Here is a 25,535-nt window from a genome sequence, read left to right on the forward strand (position 1 = left end):
TGGGGCGCCTGGGTGGCTCAGTCAGTTGAGTATTTGCCTTGGGCTCAGGTTAGAGTCTCAGTGTCCTGGGATCGAACCCTACATCGAGCTTCCTGCTCAGTGGGGAGCCTGCTTCTCCTTCTTCCTCTGACCCCCATTCATGCTTGCTCTCTCTCTCTAGTGCTCTCTCGCTCTCTCTCAAATAAATTTGTTTTAAATGCTTTTTAGTGTTTAGAGGTTTAGAAAAGGGAACTGATTATTTCTTGAAATTTCTTCTGTGTCCCAGACATTTACCTTACCTACACCTTATCTCAAATTGTGGGTGGACTTTTTAGTTAGTTAGCTTTAGTTAGCCAAGTTTGTCTTATCTCCAGCTGTGAAACACGGGCCACACGTAGGATCCAGGTCTCTAGATGCAGAACCTGAAAATATGACTTAATGTGGCCTTTCTACCTCAGCCCTAATCTCAGAAAATTTCTGTGTGCCATATTTTTAATATGCCATGAGGAGTCTGGAGATATGGCAATTTCTTCTCAGAGCATGACATTAGTGCTTTGAAGGACATAAGTCTTACCTCTTGCTGAGGTGTGTTATGCCTTGCCCTGGGGCAGCAGCCTCCAGTTAAGACAAGGCAAAACATGCCTAGAGCTTCGCTTGTTGTGGTATTTTATTTCAAACCCAAAACTCTGTAGGCCGCCTGTGGAAAGAGACCACCTGTCCCTCACTGAGCCCAAACCTCCACGGGAAGCACCACCCAAAGCAGAAACACATCTCTGAGTGTGTGTTGCACAACACAAGGAGCCCGATTCACGTATTGTACAGTGTGGCTGGCTCCCCTCCACAATCGTGTCTTCCGTGTCGTCCATGGATCCAGTGCGTGTCAGATAGTGCTTTAAAGATACACTTACTTACGTGTGTGTGTGTGTTTATACAAATTACAGTATCAACCCTCAAGAATCTTACTTAGGAGAGAAAACAGGACAGATGAATGGGAGAAAGATACTGAGAAGCATAAGCAAATCAACAGATAAAGATTTATGGATGTCATGAATTTGAGAGGGAATGCATTCTCAGGTGACAAATTTAGGATCCAAATAGAACTTGATAAGCTACAATGAAAGAAGTAAATAACAAAATGAAATCAAATAGGAATAAGTATGAAATCCCACCTTATCCAAAAAGTCAGCTGCACACAGCAAGTAGTATGCAGCACAATAATAAATAAACAGGTTTTTTCTATAGTGTGGGGAGACCTTGGTGAAGGACTGTTTAAAAGGGAATAGTGGGGGCACCTGGGTTGGCTCAATTGGTTAAGCATCTGTCCCCGGCTCAGGTCATGGTCCCAGGGTCCTGGTATCAAGCCCCAAGTCAGGTTCCCTGCTCAGGAAGGGGGCCTGCTTCGCCCTCTCTCTGTGTTCTCTCTCACTCTCAAGTAAATAAACAAAATCTTTTTTTTTTTTTTTTTTTAAAGGAAGAATAGTGGAGGGGCAGCTGGGTGGCTCAGTTGGTTGAGCATCTGACTCTTGGTTTTGGCTCAGATCATGATCTCGGGGTTATGAGATTGAGGCCTGCATCAGACTCTGGGAGCAGAGCACAGGGATTTGCTTAAGATCTCTCTCTCCCTCTGCCCCTCACCCCTCAAATAAATGAATAAATCTTTTGGGGGGAGGTGGTAAGGGCTCCTGGGTGGCTCAGTTAGCTAAGTGTCTGCTTTAGGCTAAGGTCATGATCCCAGGGTCCTGGGATTGAGCCCCAAGTTAGGCTCTCTGCTCAGTGGGGAGACTGCTCCTCCAGAGGGAGAAGCACATCTACCTGCTTCTCCCCTGCTTGTGATCTATCAAATAAATAAAATCTTTTAAAAAAAATTAATAAAATTTAAAAAGGGAATAGTGGAGGACTTGCACTTAGTGCCGGGAGATACTAGCCATTTATGTGGAAACAATTTGGGGATTTGTTGATTAAAAAGCTCAGTGTGAGGCCACCAAGATGGCTCAGTTGGTTACGTGTCCTACTCTTGATTTCAGCTCAGGTCTTTTTTTCTTTTTTAAATATTTTATTTATTTATTTATTTGAGAGAGCGAGAGAGAGCATGAAGGGGAAAGGTCAGAGTGAGACGCAGACTCCCCACCGAGCAGGAAGCCCAATATGGGACTTGATCCTGGAACTCCAGGACCATGACCTAAGCCAAAGGCAGTCACTTAACCAATTGATCCACCCAGGCGCCCCTTAGCTCAGGTCTTAATCTCAGGGTTGTAAGATCAAGCCCCACATCAGGCTCCATGCTCAGTGTGGAGTCTGGCTGAGATTCTTCATCTCCCTCTGCCCCTCTCCTGCTTGTGCACTCTCTCTCTCTTTAAATAAATAAATCTTTGGGGTGGAGGGGGGAAGCTCACAATGTGTCCTTATTACAAGGTGGTGGACAATAAAACCAGCACAGTTCTAGCCTCAATTCAGAGAACTGAGGTATCCAGAATGGGACAAGAAAGAGATATCCCATCAGTTCTTGGCTGTCAGATCACATGTGGGCACTCATCTAAGAGACGTTATTCAGTCTTAGTGAAAGTCTCAGTGGAAGAATAAGCAGGATGTTGAGGAGACATTTTAAGTGAAGGACAGTTGAAGGAACTGGGACTGTTTAGCCTAGGGAAGGTATAACACAGCTTCAAATAATTTGAGGCCAATCAGATAGAAGCAGAATTGGAGCTTTTTTACATGGTCACAGAGAACAGAATTAGAAGCACTGGAGGCAGATTTGGGCTTAAAAGTGGTAGTCATTTCCACCAATCAGAAAAGTCCAAAATGGAACAGGTTCCCTAGTGGGAAATGAATCCCTGTAAAGTCAAGAGAGTAACAGACTTCTCCGACAGCATAACCAAGAGTGGAAGGCAGCAGGGAAAACAAAGAAACCTGTTAAGTAGGTGATAATAAAATTACTTACACATTTCTTAAACAATAAGTAATGATGAAAAATGGGACTTCCTGAGGGACTTACATCCTCCCCACCTGAAATACTCAAAAAAGTGTTGGGTCCCTAGGAGATGATACCCAGACGGTTCTAGTGTGGTTCTTACTGACCGGTAACTCTTTGTGGCATGGAAGTAATACACATGCCGAGGGCTGCTGCTGAGATCAGAGAAGGTGAATGGAGTGTAAACCTAGCCTGCAGGTGCCAAAGAGACACCCATGGACTTGGGACAGTTCGTGTACGTTACTCTGGAATCCCTCTCTGGGCTCAAAGTTCTGTGAAGTCAAGAACTGCCATGCATCTGCCTTGCTCTGTCTTATCTGCCCAGGATGTCTAGCATAGTCCCTGTCACGTTGTAGAGCCCCAGGAAGAATATGTGGGCAGTGGGCTGGCGCATTAGATTTCTGTTTCTTTTCTTTCTTTCTTTCTTTCTTTCTTTCTTTCTTTCTAAGATTTTATTTACTTTGAGAGAGTATGAGCAGGGGAGAGAGGCAGATGGAGAGGGAGAAGCAGGCTCCCAACTGAGCAGAGAGCCCAATGTGGGGCTCCATCTCAGGACCCTGGGATCATGACCTGAGCCAAAGGCAGAGGCTTAACTGACTGAGCCACCCAGGTGCCCCTAGATAAGACTTCATAAGAAGAAAGACTTTTTCACCAAACTTAAAGGAAGGTGAGGGAATGAATTGATTGCATAAAGGCAAAGTCACTGTAGGTTGGGGGAATAACCTGTAAAGTCTCCAAGGTGCAAAAGGGAGCAAATGGCAGGTGGGGGAATCTCAAACAGGGTTTCGTGGGGCCTGGAGTTGAGGATTATGGAATAATAGCAAGAAGCGAGAGTGGTAACATACAGTGGGGTGGGGTAGGTGGGTGGTAGAGGGCTTGGACAGATCATGGAAAGCATTAAGAGAGGTTGGGATTTCATCTTCTAGCAAGGCTGAGTCCAAGGGAATTACTTCTCCTTCCTGACTTCCTGAGGACCTGACTGCCTAGGTAGGTAAAGGAGCAGTGTGCTGGGTCTCTACAGGGAGGGAGCTCTTCTCCGTGGCCTGCCTCTTCCTCCTCCTTGAGGGAAGAGGAATGAGGATTCGCACCCCCCGCCACCATGTGCTGTAGGTAACAAGGCCAGAGTGATGTATTTCTGTCTTGATACAGAGCATCTTCCATATACCTGATGGTGAATATGACCCACTGCCCACTGGAGGCAGCCAGGACCCTGTTTTCTGCTGAATCCTCAGGGTCTGGAATAGTGCCTAATGCACGCAGTAGGCACTTGGTAAATATTTGGTGAGTTGACTGTCAACTAAATGTGTTGAATGCTGCAGGTGTCACAGAGAAGGTACTCTTCCTGACACGCATAAAATCAAACTGGGAACAAATTTGGTGAAGGAGTTTGACCACACACCTAAAGGGTGGCCCCCTGATCCTGGCTGTTTAGAAGGCAAATAAGAATGTAGCTCAAAGTGACTGGAGCCTGAGATGTAGTGCTCCTGGCCCAGAACTAACTGGCAGTGTTGAAGCAGACTGCATGTGGATGTTTGCAGGCTGAGACAGACAAGAGGACTTTCATCCCCAGGGGCTGAGCTTGTAGCCTCCCCTGCTGGTTCAGTAAGTGAGAGCCCCGGCGCCTGTGTTCCAGGTTTCAGACCAGCTGAAGCTAGCCAGACCTGAAAGGCTTGTGTTGGCAGTGCCAGTATCCGCCCCTGACTCTTGCCAATGTGGGTGGCTGCTCTCAGAGCACTCTGCAGGGGAAGCGGATTGGACTGCAGCCCAAGCTACTGCTGCCTATAGTTTGCTCTCTCCAACGGGCTCATGTCAAGAATATACCTTGCTTATTCAGCCAGAGCTCAGAACTCTAGAAGCAAATAGTTTCTTTCCATGAGGGCACTGTACAAGAAAAGCAAGCTGTACTTTATGCAGAAGAATCCAGACTCCTAGCTGGCTTTGTTCAGAATTCCAAGCTCAGGAAATTCAGGTGAGTAGAAAATGCCACTTTGGGGATTTTCTCATCATTTCCTTTGTATTGAGGAACCTGGAGCAAGGATCCAGCTGGGTTTCATTTAAAAAGGATATCATTAACAAAGGCAGAGCCACCACACAACCCCAAAATGAAGGGACCAGGTGAGCAAGCCAATCATGATATTCAGTACAGGATTTTACTTCTGTTGTGTGAATTAGTGGCAGGCTTGTCTTAAGTCTGGGTCCTTGGGGCCTCTAGAGTCCCATAGAATTCGTGTCTCTGGTTAGGTCTAGGAATCTTTTTGGAATAGGAAGAGACACAATTAGAGAGAGGCTAGGCCTTGCCTCCACCAAGTGATCTACCCTGAAGCCTGGATCCAGTACCTTAATTCTGAGTAAGATATTTTCAGCAGCTTCAGCAGGCAGGTGAGCATTCCAGGGGTGTGAGTGCCCGCCCCGTGCTTCCTTCTGTACCTCTAAGTCTGGCTTCCACATATCTCTGGGCAGAGTGAGGCAGCCAGAAAGAAAAAGAAAATTATAGCCTTTCATTTATCATTGGCTCAGGCACCTTGCTAAATACTTGATATGCGTTATTAGTTTCAAACCTTAGAACAACTTGAGCAAACAGAGGCTCAGAGATGCTAAGTAACTTGTCTAAGGATACACAGCCAGGAAGTTGTAGTTAAGACTTGAGTTTGGGGGGTGCCTGGGTGGCTCTGTTGGTTAAGCATCTGCCTTTAACTCAGGTCATGATCTTAGAATACTGGGATCAAGCCCTGCATTGGGTTCCCTGCTTAGTGGGGAGCCTGCTTCTCTCTCTCTCTCTCTCTCTATCTAGCTGCCTCAAATAAATAAATAAAATCTTAAAAAAAAAAAAAAAGACTTGAACTCGGGGCACCTGGGTGGTGCAGTTGGTTAGGGATCCTACTCTTGGTTTCTGCTCAGGTCGTGGTCTCAGGGTTGTGAGATAGAGCCCTGGCGGGGGGGGGGGGGGGGATTCGGTGCTCAGTGTGGAATCTGCTTGAGATTCTCTCCCTGCCCCTCCCACTTGTGTGCACATGCACACACTCTCTCAAATGAATAAGCAAATCTTTAAAAATAAATAAAGATTTTTTAAAAGTCTATACTTTTTGTTAAAAATTTTTTTAAAAAAGGCTTGAATTCAAGGAACACTTGGGTGGCTCTGTTGGTTAAGCATCTGATTCTCGATCTCTGCACAGGTCATGATCTCAGGGTTGTGAGATCAAGCCCCACATTGTGGCTCTGTACTCAGGGGAATCTGCTTGAGGATTCTCTCTCTTCATCTCTCTCTCTGCCCCTCCCCCTGCTTGCATGCTTTCTTTTTCTCTCTCTCTCAAATTGAATAAATAAAATATTTTTAAGAAATAAAAAAAAAAAAGACAAGTCTATGAAGCCCAGATTTTTTTTTTAAGATTTATTTATGTGAGAGAAAGTGCACACGTGTGCATGGTAGGGAGGGGCAGAGGGAGAGAGAGAATGTCAAGCAGTGTCCCCAGTGAACAGGGCTCTAAGCAGGGAGCCCAACGTGGGGCTCAGACCCACAACCCAGAGATCACAGCCCAACCTGAGACCCAAGAGTCGGATACGCAACCAGCTGAGCCAGCTACGCTCCCCTGAAGCCCAGACTCTTTATCAGCCCCCTTTATTTCTTCAGCTTGCCTCTTTCCAGAATGGGCCCATTGTTCCTACTGTTGTACTTAACTTCTTACTGCCAGCTCCACAATGCTGTTCATCAACTCTCCAGGATAAACATAATCTCCCTTTCAGTAGCCAAGTACCGTACCTTTTGGACTATACAGTAAAACTATGAGGGTAGCCTCTTCCCTCCCCACCAAGTCTCCCCACCTGCCCATTTTCCAGTTTCCACCCAACCTTCTCTGTGAGACGTACGGGCCGCAGAGGGGTGCAGGTGCCTGCACGCACACAATGTGGATGAGGCGAGCAGGCTGCCATCCCTCTCTGAACAGGCATCTGTGCATTGCCACCTGATGGAAAATGGCCCCCGTTGCCTCCACTAGGGAGAAAAACGTAGCCTTTGGGAACCAGCCATGTGGGCTGGGGTGGTTGCTATGGGTTGATCAATGACACTAGCATCTCATCTTGTGATTCACTGAACTCTCCACTAGCACACAGACTGAGGGCTCAGGAGTGCTGGGTCTAGACATTGGGATCCAAAGTGACCAAGGAAGGGGCCTTCATTTAGCTGCCTTGTAGAGAGAGATATGGGGCCCTGCTGCACTAAGGATAGGGAAGGAGTGAAATGCTGATTGATTCCTTTGGATGGCACCCCCACGGGTTACCAGGTTATGCTTTCAGTGCCTGCATAGGTCTCCTTTCTTTCTCCTCTGACCTGGGACCCTTTCTCACAGTTCAATACCAATTTCTTCTGACTCAGGTAGGCTACCAATGTCTGTCTCTCCATTGTAAGCTACTTCCTGTGTCTTAAGAGTACTTACTTGTACATCCTTATGGCCAGCTTCCCTTCTGCCTCTGGATTCTGCTCCTTGCTTGGAAGTCCCTCCCTCTAGGAATGTGAGTAAACCACTTCCTCTGTCCTCCCAGCTCCAGAGGATTCCCTGTGTCTGAACTTTCATTGGCAGACCTCTTAGGCTGACCCACCCTTGGCCACTACAGAATTGTCTTTCCCACCCTGCAGGCTCCTGTGAGGGTGAGTCGTGAATAACCGGAGGTTCCCAGTTTTTGAAAACACTTTTTAGTCTGACTTAAGCTCCTTGTAACCAATCCTGTAGGCTTGGCTTATTAAAGATGATAATTAACCCATTGCTAATTGACCTCAGAAGCCAGCCAAGCAGCCTCTATTCACCAGCCTCGGAGGTGGATTTGTAGGCTATTTTAAGCTTTCTTAATAATCTCAGCAAGACTTCACTTTCCTGTCTGCATCTTATTTGCTCTAAGGACATTCTGTAAAATTAACAAGCTATAAAGTTTGATTGAAGGTTTCAACAAATGTGAGAATAATTGGCTCCATTTAGAGAAACAAGAAAAACAACCTGTAAACTTAAGTTTGTAGAGGAAAAAACCCATGTGATTTTTCTCTTTAACCAGAGGAGCAGTAGCAAGCAGGACTTTTTTAAGACCAGAAAAAATAGAACTGGCTGATAGTATAGGTTTAAATTCTGATTCCCTCAAACCAGAAGTTCAGAAAAAGAAGTTTTGCAAAATCTAACCAGCCACCGTTGTGCTCTTGTGCCTTCCAGGAGGCCTGTTTGGAGATAACAGGAACCCAGTAAAGATGGCATGAGCCCCTCTTTCCCTAGGGCTTGCATCCAGAGACCTGGTTCAGCTCTGTGATGCCTCCTCCTATTCCTTTGCTACGTGAGCTCAGAGAAAGGAAGAATGTTCTCCCTTCCCCGTGGCAGCTATAAGGTGCTAAGTCTTACAACTCAGAGTACATCAGTCTGTGGTACCTGATGCTCAGTACCTTTTTTTTTTTTTTTAAGATTTTATTTATTTATTTGACAGAGATCACAAGTAGGCAGAGAGGCAGGCAGGGAGAGAGGAGGAAGCAGGCTCCCTGCTGATCAGAGAGCCCAATGCAGGCCTTGATCCCAGGACCCTGGGATCATGACCTGAGCTGAAAGCAGAGGCTTTAACCCACTGAGCCACCCAGGCGCCCTGGTGCTCAGTTCCTTTACTCTCTGTCTCTTCCCTCCTCCCCCATCTTCCATAAGACAGCTTAGATCGCTTTTTCTGTTCCTTCCAGGGCATATCTGACCAGGCTGGGCTTGTCCCTTCCCAAGTAGCTATAAAGAGTTTCCAGAGAACTCCATTCCTTGCTTATCTACCACCCCCACCCCAAGGTGACCCAGACAGGTAGCTCAGTCTGCCTTCTGTCTTCTCTTTTAACCTAGAGGTTTCTTTCTGCTTTCCACAAGACCTAACCTTTCGTGTAGTTCCAACCTTCACATACCCCATGACTGCTCACATTGTATCTCTAAGGAACTGAGCCTTGGACAGGCCAGGCTCTTGTATCGCCTTGCCACATCTCGCTTTCAGTTTTCCTTTCTGCCTGGTTCTTTGCGTGTGGATCTGATCCAGTGATAACTGGAGCCCTGAAGCTAGAGGTTTCAGTTCCCACTGGTGGGGCTCACTGCCTCAGATGGGCTTCAGGGGAAGGGAAAGGGGCTTTCTCTGGGTGCCTTTCTTTTAGCTCTTCCCTGACCTAAAGCCTCAGTTTTCTTCTCAGTGCTGACTAGAGTGATTTGTGTGAGACGTTTTGTCCATCAACTTGGGAGTTCTGGTAACCTCCTACACAGTGATTCTCCCTACAGAAAGTCCAGGACTACTACTGAGAAGGTGCTGGATCCCAGGTTCCCAGGGTATTCCCTGGCCATCAGCCCTCATGCTTCCATCTAGCTCTAGGCTAACCCAGCCTTTTACCAGCACGGGAAGGAGTCCTCTTCTGCCCAGCTCTTTCTCCTCTAGAGAGTCTAGAGTTTGTCCAGAGCTGCAGTGTACAGATGACTTACATTCTGTGTTTTTCGTTGATACTGAATGGAAAAGTGTGCTCATGAACAGAGCTATCGTGGAGATTATGTCATAGACTTCAGCTGGTCTCCTTCCTCTCCAAGCTGGGAGCCCAGCTTTAACCCCTGTCCTACCAGGAAGTCCTCCTTGGCCAGCCAAAGATCATTATGGAGTTGGCCCTTTGTGGGTGGTTCAAAGGGCTTCTTCTGTCATGATGTCTCTTATTAACCATATTTACACTTTCTTCCCCACTCAGATGCTGGAGGATTTATCTGGGAGAATATTGCCATAAGCCTCTTGTAAACTATAGGACCAAGGGAATTGTAGTGCTTACCCTGCTGGGCTCATTCCTCCTGTCTTAAAGCAGAATGCTTTAGCAGATAGGCTGTCGGGCTGCGGACAGAGGTTTCTCTAAGACTCTGGACAAGCCCTGGACTTTGTGCCTAAGTTCCCCCATTTGCTAAATAAGTAGAAGCACATTCTCATTCACAGTGCCCTTTGGGAACCTAAGGAGACTGCACAACTTTGGCTGTCCTCCCTATTAGTTGGATTGCAGGGGAGAGAGTTCGCAATTCCAAAAGGCTAGGTGGCTTTTCTCTCCCCAAATGCATAGAATTCTCTCCATACCTCTCAGTGCAGCTCAGATTCTCAAAGCCGTTTGAGAATCCATCAGGAGTGACCTTGCCCTAGGGAAGAAACTAATGGCCATAGCAGACAAAATCCCCAAGGAAACCAGGGTGACTATCAAAGATGGGGGGCACTCCTTTTTGCTTTTGTGTCCGTGTGAATGACCATCCCCGTTGATCCCTAAGGATGTTCTGCAGGCAGGCTCAGGATGTCTGCAACCCTGGGTCCTGCTGTGCCCTGGAAATCCCCGTCTCCAGGAGTCCCACGTCCACACATGTACCCTTTCTCCCTCTTGGCCAGGAATCACACTCTCTTCCTGAACCTTTGAGCATGCCACCCAGCGCATGCTAGAACAGCAGGAACTCTCCTCACTGCCTATCAGTGGGCACACATAGCCACGGACACACACTCCTGCTCTGGGCAAATTTCTGCCGCATGTTTGGCAGGCGTGCCTCCATACTTATCACCATCCAGGTGGTGCCAAGGACCATGGCAAGCTTTTTCTCTGTCTTCCTCTCACCCCTCTATCCCCACCTCCTCTCCATTCAGTGGTAATAGCTTCACACTGAAAAGGAAAGTCCTGGACCCATTACATAATTCTCCATAGTGCAAGCAGTAGCTGGGGCATAAGGTCAGAGGTCATAGTGGGGTCAGGTGGCTGACACACACTGTAACGACAAGGTGGTTAAAATTAGACCACAGAGAGGAAACTGGCAGTCTTGTGGAAATGCAGAAGTTTCCTCTGCAAGTGAGAGGCTGGGGATGCAGGGAGGCCGCTGTGCGTGCTGCCTGCCAGGCCATTACTCATTGCAGCTCTGTTCTTTAATGCGTTTTAGCCCCTGCTTCTGTATTTCCAGCCTTCCTCGTGACGTGTTCGAACACACGCAACAGAACTTATGGTTACCTGCCCTGGCCCAAGCCCAGGACTGGACACCCCAAACACAAGATGGCTGTCCTTTCCTAAGCCTTCGCTGGGTAGCCAAGCACCTATTAGGTCAGCTTCTCAGGTGGAGGTGGTCAAGGTCCTTAGCCCAAGATTCAGGCCTGTAATGTTCCCCAGGGCCATCGGTGAGGGTGCACAGGGGCCAGTCCCAGGAGGGGAAGAGCAGGTTTGGCGCAGAGAGGCAGCAGAGGATAGAGTCACAGAGTTGCAGTCACAGTTGACTGGTGTGTGCTGCCATTGGCCCTGGCTGGCCAGCTGGCACAGTAGTGCTTATTTCCACAGTGTCCTAGAAGACTTGGCCTGTGCCTGCCTCATGCTCCCGTGGTGTCCAGATAAGGGACAGATATACCTGTGAAAGAGTGAGCACACAATCAGAGCCAGTCTCCAAGTTAGTACTTGATTGTGTGATCCAGATGTAGAGGTCACATTCACATTCTGGAATGGGGGGCTCTGTACAGGGGCTAGAGTCCATGCTGCTGAAGGGGTGGTGGTCTTCAGCAGTTTCCAAGTTCCAGATGGAGCAGGGCTCTTCCTCTCCCTTGGAGGAAAGGACCCCGAGGGCACGGATGAACAGCAGGTCGTGAGAGGGTGCCAGCATTGCAGATGGGTTTGTAAGTAAGGACACACCTGTGTGATCTAGCTGGAGAAGGACCCCAGACAGAGTGACTGTGGAAACGTCATCTGAGACACTTTTCGACGATTGCTCAAGATACTGAATTTCATTTCGGCTTAATCAGCCCCAGCTTCTCTGACAGCACTGGCTTACATGCTGATGTGGCCACATGGGAGCAGGATGGCACAAACCCCTGGAGGAACAGAGCTTTGGTGAAACACCCCCCCTACCTGCTTTGCCTGTCTCCTTCTCCTGACAACAATTTCCTGCCTGACCCCAGTCTCTTGAGCATGAGAAGCTCTTGGGTGGGGCAGGAACCTGTCAGGGGAAGCCCAAAGTGATCTAGCTGAAATGAAACAGCCAAGAGAGCCCTCATCATTCATTTTGCACTCAGGCTGGAAGTGCTCCTCTCAGGAGCCTAGAGAGGGGAGCTGGGAGGGGAATGGAGAGTGGCAGTGAGGGTACCAGTAAGCTGTGTTCTGTGAAAGTGGTGTTCTGCACTCCACCCTGCCTTCTATCAGTTAAATACTAAGATGAATTTAATTTATTCTTTTTTTATATCAGGACCTCAGCAGAAGAAAGGCAAAAGTCCCAGAGGGCACCTATCATTGGTCATGGGGATTTCTGCTCCCCCAGGGATGACCTAAAGAGAGACAGTGACTTTCTTCCTCTAGAGGATCTTAGCCCTCAAACCCCCACCCCTACTCCTCCTTCACAAGCTCCTACACACTCAAAGTCCCACTTGTCCGCTCAACAGCCTTGTCCAATAACTTTGACACACTCCCTGTGTGCCCCCCTGCTAGTGAACAGTGCCTGTCATCTTTGTCTTCCCTTTCAGAAAATGCTGTTTCTCTTCTCTCCCTCTCGCCCTGTAGGTTATTGCAGCCGACTGCAAAAGGGTCACAGTGCTGAAGTATTTTCTGGAAGCCCTTTGTGGACAAGAAGAGCCTCTGCTGGCATTCAAGGGTGGAAAATATGTGTCAGTGGCACCCGTCCCAGACACCATGGGAAAGGAAATGGGAAGCCAAGAGGGAAAACAACTGGAAGATGAGGTACTGTGCGGGGAGAGCCCGCTGTGGCAGAGGGGAAGGCTCCCCTCCCCACCCCCAACCCCGCTCTGCCCATGGCTGCCTACCCGGTTATTTATAACCACTCAGAGCAGTATGGATGTGGACGTGACCAGCCAGCTTCTCAAGAGTGCACTCTGCTGGTGCCCCTTCCTGCCAGTCCCACCCCAGTGTCTCCATCTCCCTCTGCTACGAGTTCCAGATGCTGCTTTTTAATGTTGCATTGGAGGAGAAGGGAGGGAAAGAAAGTTTAATAATGTGCAGCTCGGGAGGCTTAGGAAAGGGAGTGGGGGGGATGTTAGGGTTCAGGCTGAGGATCAAGTTTATAGATGTGTGGAGCTTAGCGCAGCACAGGCCTGAACTCCAGCCTCCAGCACACGTACAGGAAGAGCTGACATTGCTGGCCCCGTGTGGAAAATCACCCCCTCCCCCGGTCTACTCTCCCTCCCTCCCTCACTCCCTCCCTCCCTCCTGCACATCCTGATGTGATTAAGGAATTCTCCTCTTGTTTGTTTGCCCTTGGTTGTTCCTGTAGCCCTTGCTTCACTCCAGACCGTGTGTATATGTGTGTGCGCGTGTGCACGAGCCTGTGTACCCACCCGCGCCAGACCCCACCAACAGTTGCCCTCCTGTGCGCGTGTGTGTGTCTTTCTGAGGGGGATTATCGTCATGGGTCTGTATGTGTGGGGTTTGTATGTGGCAGCTGAAGTTGGAGTCTGCTGCCAGCTTCCCTGCTGGCCATGGGTTCTGAGCAAATGTGAGTGTATGACAGTGTTGGCCCATGCTTGCATGGGCCAGCACTGCTGGCTGCCCTGCTGTACGTCCGAGTAACTCCGTCTGGGCGTGTATGCACGCACAAGCCTCACTTTTGCCTGTCAGTTGGCTCTCCTTTGTTACCCCACAATGTTAAAGGCAGAGGAGACTTAGGTGGGAAGGAACGTGGGACTTCAAGAAGGGACGGAAGTGATTCTAGCCAGAGGCCAGGTCAGCCGTAGGCCAACACAGTCATTTGGCCCACAGCAGTCTCAAGCGCCTGGTGGAGCAGGGTGGGGTGCAGGGATGAAATCAGCAACAGGCCGGGGAAGCCAGATGTCAGCTGGAAGCTGTCATCTGTGATCTGAAGCAGTGATAGAGTGGCCACCTTTGGTTCGAAGTCTTCAGAGCAGCAGAGTCTTGGACTGGCTTCATTAGAATAGCTTGAGAGCCCCACCCCACCCCTGATGACACAGGGCTTAGCTTCCAGGACAGAGGTGGTTCCAGGGATGAAGCTGAGCCCATGATTCCAGACTCCAGATGAAACCTGGGCAGGGAATAGTGGGAAAGAATGAGCTGTCATTATGGGAGGAGGCAGCAGGCTTGCTAAAGCCATCGGGGTGTCCAGGCTCCAGGCAGGACAGAGTAGTGCCACCCAAGCCTTGGGCATTGTGCAGGGAAGCATGGGTGGGGCGGCACCGTGGCCAGCTCATTCACCCACACCTCCAGGCTTAGGCAGACAGTAGAAAGGAAGCAAGGCCAGCTCTCCAGAATTTCTGGGACACATGTCCTCCAGCCAGCGGAGTCTATACTACTGAATCCCATTAGGCTAGTAAAGCCTACAGATAAGGGCACAATATAAAAGCTAAGGAGGGTCTGTGCCACTCATGAGGAGCAGACCAGCACTTTGGGCCCAAAGTTTGTGCCACTCTGTTTCTCCTGAGGCTTATTGACCAGACAGAGGTTGTGACCCACGCCGTGCTGCCCACTTCTTCCTTTTCCCACGAACCTCCTGGGTTCCTTTATGTTAGTGGCCCCTGGGAAACCCTACTTACCCTGGTCTGTGTAATTTCATAACCCTGCACTTCCTCGTTTGCTGTGAGAGCTGAGTGAACCTCAGACAAGCCTCACTGACCCCCTTTTGACCTCAATCGAGCTTACCCCAAGCCCCGTGATAACCCTGTGTATCCCTGATCAGAGCAGGCAGAGGCAGTGTTCCCCACAGGCTGGTCAGCACCCCACTCACCCCAGCTCAGGTTAACCCCACGAACAAGGAAGTAACGTGTAAAGGGAGTCTTCCTCGTTCTCATGTGCTGGGCCTCCTGGCAACGAAGCCTGTGACCCTATAGCCTATGGGTTGTGACATGGACAGTCACTACAGTGTCCCAGACCCCTGAGACTTCTGGGATAGCAACACTTCTAGCCTCATCCTGAGACCCCAGTCTCTTCCGAAACTGCAAGACTGAGTCACTGAAGCTAGGCAGAGGAGGTGGGAGGGGGTGGTGATTCTGTTTCTTCAGACATTGTTCTTCATGAGCAGAAGAGAGCCCTTATTCCTAGGGTTGCTGCCAAAACACCTGTCTTCCTATCCCCCTAGAGTCTGCTCCCAAGACAAAGCATCACCTACCCACCTACACACTTTACCAACCACTTTCAGCCAAAAGAATCCATCAGAATATCATCTTGAGATGGACAGTTAGAGGAGAGAGCAGAGTGTACAGACACATCCCAGCTGGGCCTACTGGAAGCCTGGCAAAGCTGAGCCACTTGGGACTGGTCTGGCCTTGCTGTCTAGATTCCAGATCCCAGCCCTGTGCTTCTTGCCCATTCTTCTTGGTAAGAGCACGTGCTCTGGAGTCAGACTCACTGTGATTTGAATCCCTGACACTTACTAACTTTTATCCCTGAGAAAATTATTTTAACTCTCTAAACCTCAGTGTTTTCATTTATAAAATAGTGATGATAGTAGCATCTGTTTTAAAGACCACCATGAGCATTAAATGAGTTGATACGTGAAAAACACACTTAGCCCAGGTGTCTGGCCAGTAGTGAGCATTCAGTAAATGGTAGCCATTATGGTGATAATTGGTGTCATCATTGTCATCCAGGTGGAAGCATAGGAATCTTCTACTGATCATTCCATTACCCAGGCTAGTCCTGTCCCTCAGAGGACATGGTTTTGGGCAGCTGCATGTTCTCTGCTGACCAAGGTCAGAAGTGAGAGAGTGAGGAATGGAGCCTGGGACCACCCGGGGTGTGGGGGCTTCTGAGAGTGAGACTACAAGCAGGGAGGGCCATCCCTGGGGAAGGTTCCACCAGCCTGGCAGGAGTCTCCTGAAGCTAGCCAGCCGTCTCTGAGCCTGCCCAGGCCCCGAGAGGGCAGCTGAACAAGGTCATGTCATGTGAATTCCTGTAATGGGGCTCAGCAGCCCCCACACCGCAGGCTGTGGTCTTAAAAAGAAATCAGGGCAAGGTCTGCTGAGCCACAGTATCTGCTCTCTGAAGCCATCTGGGGGGCAGGGGAACTTATACGCCTAACTCCAAGCTCTTGGCCAGAATTGATTCCTATCAGATCATTAGCAGGAATTAGATCTAAATTGAGTGGTTTAACTTTCTCTGTTGTTTTCCCCTTTGGTGATTTCAAAATGAAATTTGGTGCAAAGCTTACTTGGTGAGTGTGTGTATAAGCATCGAAGTACTTGTGTGTGTGAGTGCCTTCTGGTGTGGACCTGTGACTCTCCAAGAGGAAAGAGCCTGGAGTGCAAAACAGAGCAGTTGGTCAAGGGAGGGGAGGCAGCAGCTTCTTTCTGTTCTCTGTCTTCCTGAACTGAGAGAAGCGTACACCTTGGGGCCCTTTGCAAGGAACATCCAAAAAAGCATGGCATTGGGAGTGCTGGAAGGACAGGAGGGTGGGTCTGGTAAGTGCCATGGGCTCACAGTCTCCTCTCTCCCCTGGTGTGTTCCACCACCCAAAGGAGGAGGACGTGGTGATTGAAGATTTTGAGGAAGATTCAGAGGCCGAAGGCAGCGGGGGTGAAGATGACATCCGGGAACTTCGGGCCAAGAAGCTGGCTCTGGCCAGGAAGATAGCTGAGCAGCAGCGCCGCCAAGAAAAGATCCAGGTGGGGCCTGTCTGGGGAGGGTGGTTCCCATCAGGGTGGTGGCAATATAGGACGTGAGAGGGGTGTGAGTCCCGAGTACGGATAAACAGGACCCTCTCAGGAAGAGACTGTCTTGCAGTGTCCTTTACTGGTTCTACCCATTTTCTTTCTCTATCACCAAATTCTGGTAGCACTTGTAGTGCCTAGAGTCTCTCTTCTTATGGGAGAAGGAAGAAGCTTCTGCTTCCAAGGCAGAAGCAGGTTGTTCTCAGAGAATCTGATGAAAGCTTCTTCCCCGGTGATGATCTGTGAATATACACCCACACATACACAGCCTTCCACACAATTTCAGGGGCTTCAGAGTTCCCCTGAACCTTATCCAGATGCTCCTGGAGAGGTCATGGATGCTCTGTAGAGGACACCTCTTATCAGGGAAGAGAATGTCAGAGCCACAGTCTGCTTATCTGGATTCCCAGTGTAGTGGCTGAGCCCCTCTGGACAGGACACTCTGGACCCGCCCAGAGAGAAACTGCTTCATCTCCATACAGGGTTCTCCTATCATCAGCTCTCTGTGTGACCCACACCTGCCCTTCCAGCAAGGTTTTCTTTATGGCTCTCCCAGGTCTGTCCTTTTGCACTAGAAGCTCAGTTCCTCTTATCTAGCGCTCAGGGCAGACAGGGAAGAGCCAGTCATGCTCCTCCCTTTAAAGACTTCAAAGGCTGTGAGCATGGGGAAACATTAGGACTCTTGAGGAATGTCTTATTTTCAATCCTTTCTTCAGCTGCCCCTGCCTTTGGCGCAAGACATAGTGCATTGTGGTCAGACAGACCCGATCTAAGGTTCCACCACTTACTGGCTTTGGGACTTTGGGCACATTGTTTAACTTCTCAGAGCCTGTTTCCCCATCTGTAAAGTGAAAGTGGTAATAGCGCCTAACTCCTAGACTTGTTCTGCGGCCTGTGGGAGCCAGTGCTGCAGGTACTTAACACAGCAAATGGCACACACAGTGTGTACTCCTTAAATGGTCACTGTGGTCTTATATGTGTCTGAACACCAATCAAAAGTCAGTCCTGGGAAGGGGAATGAATACCAGTCAGGACCCACTGTTCTCGAGGCATTCATGTCCCCTTGCCAATGGGAATCAAGTGTGTGCTACCACTGCCGGGTCATTGTCATGGCGGGGCTGCCTCCTCAGCCCTTCTGGGGTCTGTATGGAACTCTCTGTTTGGCCTACAAACTTCATCCTCATGCTGTCTTTCTTCCTGTCCTGTGGTTCTTTTCTTCCTCATCATCAGTCTCCCAAAGGTTCTGTCTATACTCAGCACCTCTATGTCTTGACCCTCAACCCAGCAGTTATGGAAACTATTCTGTCAGAAGTCCCCAAGTACCTTTTTGAGGTCTCGATCCCCATTGTAGTTAGCTTCCCTATAGCATTGGGCCCTCTACCCTCAGCTACGCACAAGTGAGTCCTCATCCTCTCCCTCTCCGTTGACCACACCACCCTCCTAAGCTTCCTCACCACCATTTTCTTCTTGGTCCCCTCCTGCCTCTCTGTTAAGTCTTAGTCTCAGCGTGCAGAGCAGAGTTGGCGCTCAGCAAATATTTGTTCAGTGACTTAATAGACAGTAGCAACTAGAGAATCCTCTTAAAATTCTTACTGGCTTTTAACCCTGTATGTTTGATTTCTTATCAAACCCTATCTATTCACGTATTCCCTTCTCACTTGTCTGTTCCCATTGCCACAACTGCTGTTCTGGTCCACATACAGACTTGGATTGTAGCAGTCAAGGCCCATGCATTGCACAACTCCGGGGGTGCTGTTCACTTGGTAGTCTGAATGGCAGCTCCTGGAGTCACGTGCTACCCTGCTAACCCTGTCCACCTCAGCGCCTCCAGTGCACCTCACGTGCTTTCATCATGCTCTTCCCAGAAGAGCCACTCCCCTGCTTGGAAACTGTCAGGGCCTTTGCTTTGCTAATAAAGTCTAATTCCTTCCTATAGCATTGGAGGTTTTTTTTCATCTGTTCCCAGCCTTTTTCCAGTCTCTTCTTCTCTTCTCTTTATCCCCATGGGCCTTACCAGCTGTGTGACTTTGGGAAAATTATTTAACTCCTCTAGAACTGTTTCCCCATCTATAAAATGAAAGTGGTAACAGCACCTACCTCAGAGAGTATGTGTGAAGCACCTATCTAGATACTAAGGCCCTTCTACCTGGACAACAACACTAACTGTCCTCTCCTCTCACTGTCCCCTGACATGTTCAACCCTTTCCCACTCTCAGCTCTCAGTTCATACTGTTCCCTCAGACCAAGATTCCCTTTTTCTGCCCCACATTTCCTGTTACCTGTTGAAACTCTATTCTTCCTTCAATCCTCAGATGAAACTTCATCTCCCCAGTGAAGCCTTCCCTGATACCCCTCAGGAGGAATTCATCTCTCTTTGCTCAGTGTTCCTGTGGCAGTGATTTATACCTCATTTGCGATACTTATATCACGTCTCGTATTACAGTTATTTCTGGACTTGTTCCCCGCCTGTACCCCACCCCCACTGCTGGTACTGTGAACTCCTTAGAAACAAGTATGGTGTCTTCAGCTCAGTTCCTAAGTGGTGATGAGCATCTGTGAGGCTAGTGGTCAGGGGACACAGGAGTGTGGAACTGAAGAGCTCTCACACCAGAAAGTACAGAGTGTACAGTGAATGGAGAAGCCAGCAATTTGAGGTGTGAGCGTGCATGGTTGCCATAGGGGAGTACGGGGTGCCACGGGAGTGTGTGCCGTGGGGACATGGCCTCGTCCAGAGTGCCGTGCTCCGCCTGGCCTCTCCAGCATCAAGCAATACCTTGCAAATGGGAGGGGAGGTCTTGTATGAGACTTGATGTCCGGTGCCTGGAGCCGCCCCTGCTTGGGAAGCTAGTTGTCCCTGTCGCCTCCTTCGGAGCCGGCTGCTCCAGCCTGGGCACCGAAGGCCTGCTGTGGGCCAGCTGGGGCTTGAGGTTGCTGTGGCCCCTTTAAGAACGGGCCCCACATGTACCACTGCTGGCGGCCCTGCCTCCTGTCAGCCTTCTTCCTCCAGCCTCACAGCCACAGGAGGATTTCTCAGCAGAGGAAAAATTCCCCCCTTCCTCCCCCCGCCTTTTAATGCCCGGGGCCCTTCACTTCCATAATTCTTCATTTTCCAGCCTTGAACGTAAGCCAGACACATCTGTCTGGCCATATGCGTGAACCCCGGAGTCTGTGCCGAGGTGGCTGTAAAACAGGGCCGGTGAAGGCCCTTCTGGGAGAGCGCGCACATGTGTGTGCCCTCGGGCCATTGGCTCCCTGCCCAGAACCACGGGGCTGCAGCACTCCAAACCCATGTTAACCTCTTCTTCTTTTTCCTCTTTTTGTTTAATTTAAGGGGGGAAAATCCCAAGGAAAAGGTATAAATTGTCCTGGGAGTGGGGGAGAGGCTCCTAGCTGGAGAGGCCATTATTGTTGGCAGGTACCTGGGTCACACTAATACAATAAGGAAGAGAGGAGCATTGGGTGAATTAAGATTGGAGAGATGGGCTGTAAATTACACTGCTCTGAACTCCATCAGTCTCCAGGGGTGTTAACCGAGAGGTGTAAGGCAAGTCCCCAGCTCCCGGCGCCTTTTACAGATGCAGCAAAACAGGAACCACACATGTTTGGGGAAGGGGATATGAAGATGGAGTTGAAAAAAATCCTCCTGGCCCCCATGATGACTATAAAGTCCAACTGAGATCTGGGGCTGTGGCCACACCCCCACTTCCCTTCTCCCACCTAGACCCCTGGGCCCAAGCTCATCTGTGGGGTGGGGGAGGCGAGACCTGGCCTCTCTCTGCAGCCTGTCCCTCCCTGCTTCCGGCATTGCACAGAGGCTGGTGAGTGGGGCCGATTGGAGGTCAGAATAGGGGTGTGGGCAACTCTTAGAGCCTGTGCAGCTGGAGCCACGGCACCCAGGCAAGTCCCTGAATACTGGGGGGGGCCAAGTCCGCCCACCTGGGGCTTTGAGGCCACACTCTCTGGCCCAGACCAGGCTTTGCCTGTTGCCTGAGACACCCCTTCATATTAGGTCAGTTCTGCCCACCTCAGTGCTTTCTTCCCGAGTCTTTTTTTTTTTTTTTTAATATTTTATTTATTTATTTGACAGACAGAGATCACAAGTAGGCAGAGAGGCAGACAGAGAGAGAGGAGGAAACAAGCTTCCTGCTGAGCAGAGAGCCCTATGCGGGGCTCGATCCCAGGACCCTGGGATCATGACCTGAGCCGAAAGCAGAGGCTTTAACCCACTGAGCCACCCAGGCGCCCCTCCCGAGTCCTTTTCATTCCCTGTTGCCATTCTTGGGGGCTGTCCAGAGACTAGAGCGCAGGGTACATGATTTGTTGGGGAAATTGGTCAGAGGTGCTTCAGTCCTACTCAGGCCCCTGGGGCAAAGAAGTCACTGAAAATCTGCTTCTAGGCATGAGGCGTGGCTTCTTGGCACCTCGTCCTGGCCCTGTGAATCCCCTGCCTCCTCTCTGCCTCCATGAGGCTTTGCTGTGATTTGTGCTGCTGTCGGGCGGGGTCGGGTTTCCTGAGCAGTTGCAAACATCCCACCTGAAACATAACAGGCTCTTCCTCTGGCCACAGCTATTGTTTCCCTCACATTATGGCCACAGTCTTGCTCTGTAGCCAGCAATGACATGTGTTCTGAAAATAGCTTGGCTCCCCTGTCCCCTTCCCGCCCACCCACCCTCCTGAAGAGGCAGTCACTCCTTTGTGGTGGCCCCAGGAGTTTCACTCTAAATATAGCTGCAGCCCATTCACACTGCCACCCAGCTGGGGGAGGGTGGTGCTGTGGAACAATGGGGCACACACAGAGCCCCCCACACCTGTATGGAAGCTAGCGGAAGGCAGACACTCAGCCCTGGCTCCTAGCTGTCGGAGGCAGGGTGGGAGCCGGTGCACTACCCGGCCAGGGGCACGTTCACGCTGGGGCAGGAAGGCACATCAGCCTGCAGAGCTGGGCAGCCGCCCGCCCTGCTTGAGCATTTCCAGAGCCCATTCCAGCTTCTCCGCAATAGCACCCACAAGCTCCTATCCTCCTCCGGAATGGTCAGGCGGTTGGCTGGAACACCCTTAGGCTGGCACTGCTTAGGGTGAGCTCAGAGGTGTCATGCTAGCCCTGCCATTCTCTTTCCATCAGGAGAGGACAGTCTTGGGCATTCTCACAACAAGAGTGAGCAGAGAGAATTCAGTTAGGTTATCTTTTTTTTTTTTTTTTAAGATTTTATTTATTTATTTGTCATAGAACACAAGCAGGGGAAGAAGCAGATTCCCTACTGAGCCAGGAGCCTGATGTGGGACTCGAACCCAGGACCCTGGGATCATGACCAGAGCTAAAGGCAAACACTTAACGAAGTGAGCCACCCAGGCGTTCCAATCAGATGAACTTTAAAATGCCCTCCAACTCTGAGATTCTGTGATTGCGCTCATTGAGCTCCTATAATATATCAAACTCTATGCTAGTATTATCAAAGAAACTACAAGAAAAGAAGGCCATTCCTCTTCCAGTCTAGTTTGAAAATACAATCAGTCCTCATAAAATGGTAAGAAGTAGCAAGCAATTCATCTTCATTGTAACTTTTAAAGAGAAAGCAAGTGTACTTAAAGTTCTGTGGTACTAACTGAACATCCAGGGGAGGGATCCTAAGCAGAAACTTTCCCACGAGCGCCCACCCTCCTAAATGCGGAGGTCTACCGCGCCATTCCCAAGGGCGGCAGACTGCACTGCCTGCTTTCTATAGCAAATGCAGCATCTGCTCCCTTTGGTTTCTGTGGCTCAAGAAAGAACTGCTTGTCTGCACTTTTGGTTGTTATCTCACCAACTCTTCCTATTTTTTTTTTATTTCATTTCCATTTTTCATTTAAAAAACCTTCAAAGTCATTAAAGAAAATAGGTATCATGAGTTTTATCATAGAAATCAGTAGTCTTCTCTCTCACCCCTCCACATCTCCCACTCTGCTCCCAAGTGGTTTCCCCAGAAGTCTTCCCCCACCGGATCTATAGAAGGTGACCCAGGGATCTGGACAGGAAGAGAGGAAAGCCAATACCTGTGAAGTTACTGATACATGGATCAGGCATTTTCCTAGACACTTTCCCATACAGAGTGAACACGGAAGCTTGCTGTGGGACAGCATTTCTCATTTCTGCTGAAGACATGGCTGTGGCCAGAGAGGCCCAGGGATAAATGACTCCATCACCCAGGAGAGAGGAGGAAGCATCCCACTCACTCCCTGTAGAGCCCTAAGCAGGAGGAAGACCCAACACATCCTTCTCTTGATGTGGCTCTGATTCATGGCGTGCATTCTTCAAGTTCCACAGCTCCTATTTGAGCTATGTCACCTTTTATTTGTAATTCTCAGTGTCTCAATTTTTAGTGGGTCGGCATCCCCAAATCATCCCCACTGTCTAGAAGGAACTAACCTGTGAAAGAGCCTGTCCGCTTCCTCATTAGATGTTACTGTGGATTATCTCCCAGTTTCCCACCAGCTTGTTCAAGGATGCTTTCGTACTTCAGAGAAAGTTGGTTACTTAGCACCTTCCTGAAACAGAACTGAGTTCTTCTTTCCTTCCACGCTTGATGACAGCTTGGTCCTTATTTCCACTGATCTGATTCAAAACCCCCATTGCTGGGGCGCCTGGGTGGCTCAGTGGGTTAAGCCGCTGCCTTCGGCTCAGGTCATGATCTCAGAGTCCTGGGATCGAGTCCTGCGTCGGGCTCTCTGCTCAGCAGGGAGCCTGCTTCCCCCTCTCTCTCTGCCTGCCTCTCCATCTACTTGTGATTTGTCTCTGTCAAATAAATAAAATCTTAAAAAAAAAAAAAAAAAAACCCATTGCTTTCCTTGAGTTCTCAGTTCATTCTCCAAAGACCACTGTGGCCCAGTCTTAGCTGCCACAGTGGGTTCCTGTGGAACTCTCCTTCCGGGTCAGCACACTTGACTCCAGGCCAGGGCCAGTCTGTCTGAATCACAGCATTCCATTGGAGCCCCCCTCACCCCCACCAGAGGCTTCTGCAGCTTTTTACTCATACAAACAAAAATAAATCTCACTACCGGCCTCTGAACTCTGCAGCAGCTTGCTTCCCCGTCTCCCCAAGCGTCCCATGGCTGTGAGTGGGGACTTGGCACTCTCCCCACCGACATCACTTTTTCACTCCCTGCGCATCCTGTGTCCTTCTCTCACCGTGCGACCCAGAGATCGGAATGGGACGTGACGGCCGGCACAGGCGCCGTGCACAGCTGCCAGGAATCTGACGGGTAAAATCTGGAAAAGTTGGGAGGGCAAATGCTAAATCCGCGTGCGCTGCGCGCACACACACACACACACACACACACACAGCGCCACTCAGAGAGGGCCGGAAACACAGACACCCACAGAAGAGGGCTGGTGGACTCCAGATCCCTCCTTTGGTCTGCCATTCTTTTGAAAGGGACTGGGCCAGTCTCATGACCCAAGTATGACACCCCCACAGGCCCACGGGTACCCCAGGAAAAGGGGGAGCAGCTTCGTGTCACCTCCTGAGATTCAGGAGGGCATGTGGGGAACAGGAAGCAGTTGTGTGGTGACTCACTAGGCAAGAGTTAGGTTAAGGGAAGTTGTCTGCGGGCGTCCCTGGGACCGGATGATGGCAGCACAGCTCCAACCACCCTCGTACAGCTTGACCCCACCCCACCCCCGGGGAACCAACGAGGCTGCCACCTCCCTAAGAGGCTGTGGCCTTTGTTCACCTTTCTGGCCCTGAGCCAGAGCTCAGAGAACTCAGAGGGTTAGAGCTTCCCTGTAGCTTGCTCCTAGGTGCTCCTTCCACCTACCCCGCCCTTAGAACACACAGGCGGGCTGTCAGCCCCCAGGGTCCCTTGGCCACCTGACTTAAAGGCCAGGTTTTCCCAGGGTGGGATGGTACAGGGTCCAAGGAGCTCATTCTTGTTTGCGTAGCCAGTTCCTCTTTCAAGTCCAACCAGAGCTGGGCTATCATTTTTGGAAGCAGGAAAATGAAGATGTGAAGAGTCACAGTGGGACGGTGGCAGAGACCAGGTGCTCCCTTAGGACTGTAAGCCCCTGCCCTCTTGCAGCCTGTGTTCCCCCTGTCTGTTCTGGGTGTCTTTGACACCAAGAAAAATGTTCCTGGGAGTGGAAAAGCTGGATAGAGAACAGTAAGACCTGGGGAAATGAGCAGGAGGAATGCTGCTGCTCCCATGAGGAGAAAGGCTAGCAGCGTCCCTGTCCTTACAAAATGCCCAGGCTGCTGAATGATGTTGTGTGTCAATTACATCTTAAGAAAAAATAAATGTTTTTTAAAATACCCCAAGCTGAGTTTAGCGGAATGCATGTCTCCCTGTAGTTGGCAGCTGCATGTGACTTGAGTCTCCTGGGAAGATGGCCAGCAGCAGGGGTACTTTCCCCTGATGAGGTGAGAGCAGGAGGAAGATTTCAGCAGAATGGGCCTCTCAGCCGCATTTCTCATGCCTGCCAGTGGCCTGTGGCCTGTGCCTTCCACCAGCTGTGGTGGCAGTGGCAGCAACAACTTAGTCATAGGAAGAGGTCCCCAGTAGGTCACAGAGAAGCCACCCCCAGCATTCAGAGGCATGCCCTTTCAGTTTTACTGTCGTTGCCAGTGAAACCTGAGCACCTCCCTCACTGACTGTTAGTGGCCAGGCCCGCCACTGTGGGACCCGTCTGAGTTGGCACGCACATCTCCTCCCCTGCCCTGAGTCTGTGTCTCTGTCCTTGCAAATTCATGTGTGGTGGAAGATCATGGCGGAGGTGGGGGTGGGGGTGAAAGGACTGGTTGCTGCCAGGTTCGTGCCGGTGCCCTCCTCCTGCTCTGTACACAGGGAGCACATGGGGCAGATGCCAGCATATCATTCTGCTTCTTAGCTGTAGTCCCTGTAAGAGGAAGCAGCGCAACAGTGACCATGGTCTGTAGGGACATACCTACCCAGAGCCTATCTCAGAGAGCCCCTGGCACTCAGGAC

At 50.1% G+C, this 25,535-nt stretch overlaps 1 protein-coding gene across 3 annotated transcripts in view; it reads left to right on the forward strand.

The window, feature by feature from the left end:
• SMG6 (SMG6 nonsense mediated mRNA decay factor) overlaps positions 1 to 25,535 on the forward strand; it is a 247,643-nt gene that overhangs the window by 212,468 nt on the left and 9,640 nt on the right. For all 3 annotated transcript variants that reach the window (XM_082707015.1, XM_082707017.1, XM_082707016.1), the window contains exons 14-15: positions 12,468 to 12,644; positions 16,388 to 16,534. In XM_082707015.1, coding sequence (XP_082563141.1) covers positions 12,468 to 12,644; positions 16,388 to 16,534 — 324 coding nt within the window. The remainder of the gene's footprint in view (positions 1 to 12,467; positions 12,645 to 16,387; positions 16,535 to 25,535) is intronic.

Source organism: Mustela nivalis (assembly GCF_964662115.1).
Source record: "Mustela nivalis genome assembly, chromosome: 17".
NCBI lineage: Eukaryota > Metazoa > Chordata > Mammalia > Carnivora > Mustelidae > Mustela > Mustela nivalis.